The sequence below is a fragment of the Emiliania huxleyi genome (genome assembly GCF_000372725.1).
Source record: "Emiliania huxleyi CCMP1516 chromosome Unknown EMIHUscaffold_149, whole genome shotgun sequence".
NCBI classification, from domain to species: Eukaryota; Haptophyta; order Isochrysidales; family Noelaerhabdaceae; genus Emiliania; species Emiliania huxleyi.
The window spans coordinates 290,325-296,053 of record NW_005201102.1 but is presented as its reverse complement, the minus strand read 5'-3'; the positions used below and the strand labels follow the sequence as shown (position 1 = coordinate 296,053).

General features: G+C 64.2%; 1 protein-coding gene across 1 annotated transcript; it reads right to left on the bottom strand.

Annotated features, from left to right (window-relative positions):
* Positions 1 to 4,555: 4,555 nt before the first annotated feature.
* EMIHUDRAFT_111321 (hypothetical protein) lies at positions 4,556 to 5,527 on the bottom strand (the record flags this gene model as incomplete). The annotated part of the gene is made up of 2 exons (XM_005786865.1): positions 4,556 to 4,962; positions 4,999 to 5,527. 2 exons carry the CDS (start codon positions 5,525 to 5,527, stop codon positions 4,556 to 4,558), a joined length of 936 nt encoding a protein of 311 aa, XP_005786922.1.
* Between the last annotated feature and the right edge of the window lie 202 nt (positions 5,528 to 5,729).

The window sequence follows — 5,729 nt, the reverse complement described above, 5'->3', positions numbered from 1 at the left end:
GCGACGGCGGTAAGGGGGGCGCCGACGGCGGCGGTGAGGGGGGGAGTGAGGGGGGCGGCGACGGCGGCGGCGGCGGCGGTGGCGACGACGGCGGCGGAGAGGGGGGGGGCGACGGGGGCGGCGAGGGGGGCGACGGGGGCGGCGGGGGCGGCGAGGGGGGCGGCGAGGGCGGCGGTGGAGACGGCGGTGGCGACGACGGGGGCGGAGAGGGGGGCGGTGACGGGGGCGGCGGTGAAGGTGGCGGCGGCGAGGGCGGCGGCGGGCGCGCGGGTGGCGGTGACGGTGGGGGCGGTGAGGGCGAGGGCGGCGAGGGCGGCGGCGGCGGCGGCGGAAGAGGAGGCGGCGGCAGCAGCGGCGGCGGCGGCGCCGAGGGCGGTGGCTCTTCTGGGCACGGTGGCACATCTCTGCCGCCGCAGTAGCGGCAGGCGGGATGGACTCCCCCGGCGTTGCATCCCAGGCCTTTATGCGCGTCTCTCCACGGCGTGTAGCATGCCTCGTCCTTGTAGCAGGCGAGGGCGCCGCCGCACCTCGCCCGCGGCACCACGCTGCACGGCAGTGGAGGGCTGGGAGGCGGACTCGGAGGGCGAGGAGGCGGAGTGGGCGGGCGCGGCGGCGGCGGCGGCCGAGAGGGCGGCGGCGGCGGAGAGGGCGGCGGCGGCTGCGCGGGTGGCGGTAAAGGCGATGGCGGTGGCGCCCACGGCAGTGGAGGGCTGGGAGGCGGACTCGGAGGGCGAGGAGGCGGAGTGGGCGGGCGCGGCGGCGGCGGCGGCCGAGAGGGCGGCGGCGGCGGAGAGGGCGGCGGCGGCTGCGCGGGTGGCGGTAAAGGCGATGGCGGTGGCGCCCACCACACGCCTTGCGGCAGGGCGAAGGGCAGGGGTGGCGGCGGCGGTGGGGAGGCAGCGGGCAGCCGGACGTTTCTCACCTTTATCTTGCAGACGGCGTCAAAGGCGGTCGCCGGCACGGCCTGCTTGATGGGGAGCCGCTGCAGGATGCAGCGCGTGCGGCCGCGCGGTCGGGTAAAGATCTGGTATTCGTATCCAGTGCACCACTTCAGCCCGAGGCACTGCTCCTGGCAGGCGGCCTCGCTCGCGTCCCAGGTGACGTCGCTGGGGAGGGCGGCCCGAGTGCGGCCTCCCGTCTTGACGTTAACGCAGGACCCGCCGGCGCGACCCGCCGGCGCGATAAACGAGGTGAGGGACATCGCAGGCAATTGAGGACACTCTCGCCGAGATTGGAAGTCCCGCAGGAGTCCCCGTTCACAGTTGAACTAATTCTCTGTCTTGTCAGCCTGTTTGTGTCTGTGTGTCGCTCGTGCGTGTCGTCATCATCTGTCTAGCGTCCACCCATACCTGCGTTAACGTCAAGGCGGGAGGCCGCACTCGGGCCGCCCTCCCCAGCGACGTCACCTGGGACGCGAGCGAGGCCGCCTGCCAGACGGACCCGTCGTTCGGAGCGCATCCCGAAACCTCTCCGCTCGAGACGGAATTTAATTGTTTAGTCGTTGGGTGAGGTGAAATAGCTCGAATGAGCTACTGCACGAGAAGAAACTGAGTAGATGACACGAGCTACTGCTCGAGAGGCAGGTACCGCATGAAGAGCGGCTACTTCCTCGATTGTTGATGAGTTGTTGTTGATTTGTTGTTGATTCTCGGTACATTGACTTCTTGACACGTTGGAGATGTGGGACTTGCAGAGCCGACAGGGTGAGTTGTGAGCGAATGTGCACGGCGGTGCCTTTGCAATGCCGGGAGAGGCGATGGCGGTCGGGTCCGACTCGCGGATGCTCTTCATTGCCTCGCGAATAGCACCCTGAAGCGCGCTCGTCTCGGACGCATCTCGCCCTTAATAGATGTTGAAGATGTCAGGCGCGAGCGCCTACAGCGAGATTGAGAGATATGAGCCTGATTCGAAACGCGCACACAGCACTACGCTTGTGCTTTTTTCAGTGCGGCAAGCTTCTGCTCGACGAGTCGCTGGCACTTGCCGGGGACGATCATCCTCGAGCTCGGTTTCTTGATGTGGTTCCAGTGCTCGAAGAGCAAGCGCCTCACGAGCGCTGGTGGCCACTCGCGAGATTTGTTAGAAAGGACGGCGGTTTCGACCTAATCGCGAGCTTACGGGTGCAGAGAGCTACATCGGGGACGAGAGTTAAGAGCTGACGCGCCTGCTTGAAGATGTGAGCCACTGTGTCGTACTCGAGAATGGCGTTTGCGCTTGCATCCGTCATGTTGACGTTACTGACAGCAATCGTTGTAGGTGTCGCGTTGGCATCACGAAGCTCTATTCCGACCGTCATGATGGCGATCAGCGCGAGCATTCGCACGCCGTGTGTCGGACGTGGGCGGGCCGAAACGCAGAAGATGCAGGAGCGGCAAGGGCTCTCTCGAGAGGTGATCGACTTTGGGGAGTTGCATCTTTTTTGCATTTTCTGCTCTTTTGGGGGCTCCTCAGAGCTGAGGAGACTGAAACCGAGTCAACATCTCTGAAAAAGAAAAAAGTTTCCCATGTCCGGCCTAGGCGGGGCGGTGGGCGTGCGGGCGCGGCGTGCGGTGGGTGTGTGAAACACTGTGTGCGTGCGTGTGACTGCGACAAACAAGTGACCTAGCAAGTGACCATCCGTTTGAACAACAATTATTAACAACGAAGGCACACAAAACAAACTCTCAAAGAAATGGGGACCGCTTTCTCCGTTTTCGTGCGTGTGCGCGGCGCGTGCATACACACAGAACAACAACACACAGCTGTACTCGATACGAGGGCGCTGACTCGAGAGTAATGCCCATAGCAGCCGCTTCCACGCTTCCTGCCCCTTGCGCCTTGGCAGATAAGCCTCTCTCAGGATCACAAACACCCCTCTCAGGATCAAGCACCCACGGCAGGGTCTGTGGGGATCAGCAGACCTGGAGGGGGCACGCATAGGTTCAGAGCCGGTTTGAAGAGGCGCTGAGGATCATAGGCCCGAGAGGGATGCTGTCAAGATCACAGGGCTGCAAAGGGTGGCACTCGAGATCAGAGCGCCAAAATAGGCGCGCGGGAGATCAGCGCTCTGGAGATCAGCGCTCGGGAGGTGGCGCCGGGTTCGCCATCGGCGCCGCTCGCGCGCTCGGCGCCGCCGAGGATGGCAGTCGTGACGGCGGCCGCAGTATTCGGCGTAGACCGCGCGCGCAGCGCGCTCCGTGTTTGCCTTGAGGAGCGCAGCGACGAGTCCGTAAGGAGCGGCCCCAGCTTGCTGGGTGCGGCGCCGCCACGCGCCGTATCGAGAGACTCTGTCGGGGCAGGTTAAAATAGCGCCGCAGGCTCCCCGGGCCGTCCGCGCACAGACCACAAAACCTCATGATCTATATTGCACCCGTTCCGGCGCTCGTGATCTGTATTGCGCCCACTTCCGGCCGCTGATCTCCCGCGCGCCTATTTTGGCGCTCTGATCTCGAGTGCCACCCTTTGCAGCCCTGTGCTCTTGAAAGCATCCCTCTCAGGCCTATGAAGTATGATCCTCAGCGTGCCCCCTCCAGGTCTGCTGATCCTCACAGACCCTGCCGTGGGTGCTTGATCCTGAGGCGCGCCCCCGCCGGTGCTGTGATCCTGAGAGGGGTGTCTGTGATCCTGAGCCGCCCCTGCCCCGCCGCTTGGGCCGAGGACCCTATGCCCTCGCCAGCCGCTTTGCCGCCGGAGGGTGGAAGTACCCCAGAGCACATTGTGCCGGCGCCAGCAAACGTCGTTCGTGTACGGGGTGTGGAGGGTGAGTTGACCAGGGGGTTGTGCGCCGGGCCCTCCTGCTCGGCTCCAGCCGGTAGACAAGTCTTGTCATCAACAGAGTAGATGGATCTGACCTCGGGGCCGATGTGACCAAGCGCTGGTAGCGTGGTTTTACCTCACACCCATGGTCTCACAGTGTGCCGGCAGTCGCCGAGCAGTGTCGCTCACACAAGCTGCAGCACACAAGTGACTGAGGGCCAGTGAGGGCGAGCCCATCGCTCTCACAGCTGTGGCAGCCGCACAGTAGGCTGTGTCAACTGTGCAGAGTGTGTGAGCAGCAGAGGAGCTGCTCTCCAAGCTTCAGGCGCAAAGAGCTGCATGCCACCGAAGGCGCTGTCGAGGTTCGCCGAGCGCGGCGGAGGTTGGGGGAAGCCGCCACCGACGAGCGCGTTGGCGTTGGACTTTTCACTCCGGACAAAAAACGCGGCACAGCGGACGGTGCGGGGCGTGCCGCAAACTTAGCGGCGAGGCGCGGGACCGTCTGTGGCGAAGTGGGTCGCGTCCCCCGATTTCCGTCAACCCAGCATCCACACCCTTTACATGCACAATCCACAACAAGAGAAAGACGAGGCCGACCCACACACACGACGCTCAGAATAAAAAACTGCCGCGATACCCGACACGACTTCGCCTCGGCCTCCCGACTGTGCGTGCGAGGGCGCGGGCGCCCCGACACGCTCTCTACGAAAAGGATGGTCGCGCCAGAGGAGCGGCGAGAGCAGGGTGAAGCGCGCGAGCTGACGTCCTCGGGCTGATATAGCTCAATGCTGTGCGCAAAGCCCAGACGACATCAACACACTCAGCATGCGAAGAGAGCACTGAATTGGCACGCCCACCTGACCTTGCGACGCGCGTGCGCCACGCCATGAGCGCGATTGGCTGTCAGTGCCTTCTGGCTGCTGACGGCCCCCACAGCACGCACAAATAGCGCCTCCCTGTCTTTCGCTCGCGCCATTGTGTCGTAGCCCCACTCCTTGAGCTTCGCGAAAAAGGACGAGCGGTGGGCGCCGAGCTGGAACACTTCCGCGTACACCGCGCGCGGCGGGTTGCCTTGCGTGAAGAAGCGCTCCGCTCCGAGGAGTACCTTGTACTCGTGTCCCTCGACGTCCATTTTCACCGCCTTCTCCGCCCTCAGGAGAGACTCGTCGACAACGTCGTCCAGCTGGTACGCCCGGAACTCGCCGAGCTTCTGCACAGACGCACAGCCTGCGCAACCGTCAGCACGACGGTGGCAGTGGCGACGGCATGAGTTGCTCAGCTGCTTCTGCACGGCCTCTTTCTGCTGCACGTAGCTGCCGCCGTCGCATACGCTGACGGTATCGCCAAAGTTAATCGACGGTATTTGAAAGAGGTCGCAGCGCGCAGCGCTGTTCGAAAGCCCGTGCGCCTTCACAAGCGTGCGGTTCACCAGCGACGGGTTGGCGCACAGCGACGCGTTGAGCATGGCAATGTTGGAGGCGAACGGCTCGAAGGCGACCACGTCGTGGCCTCGGCGCGCGAGGTTGAGTGTGTGCCAGCCGATGTTCGCGCCGATGTCCACGAACACAGTCTGCGGCGACATGAACGGCTCAAGCGCCTTCCACGGGTGCACCTCCCAAACGCCAGTCTTCCTAATAGTGTCGGAGACAATGTCGCCCCCCCTGCGTACTGCCATGCGAAGGCCCGTTTTGGTCGACACGAACTCGGCGTTGCCAGGCAGCTCGCAGGGTGTGGAGCGAACGGCGGCGAGGGAAGACAGGAGCGCGATCGTCTTTGGAGTGTTGACCGTCATTGGTGCAAGAACCTGCTCCGCCGTGGAGGGGGCGCTCGAGCTAGTGCTGTCCTCGGCGAGAGGAGCGAGCTGATCGGCGGCCAGCAACACACACCACAAACAACGACAGACGACGGTCAGAAGTCAGTACTGGGACGCCGTTCACATAAAACGACGAGTTCACGACCCCCCACAAATGTGGTGGTTACTTCCCGGTGTCTCC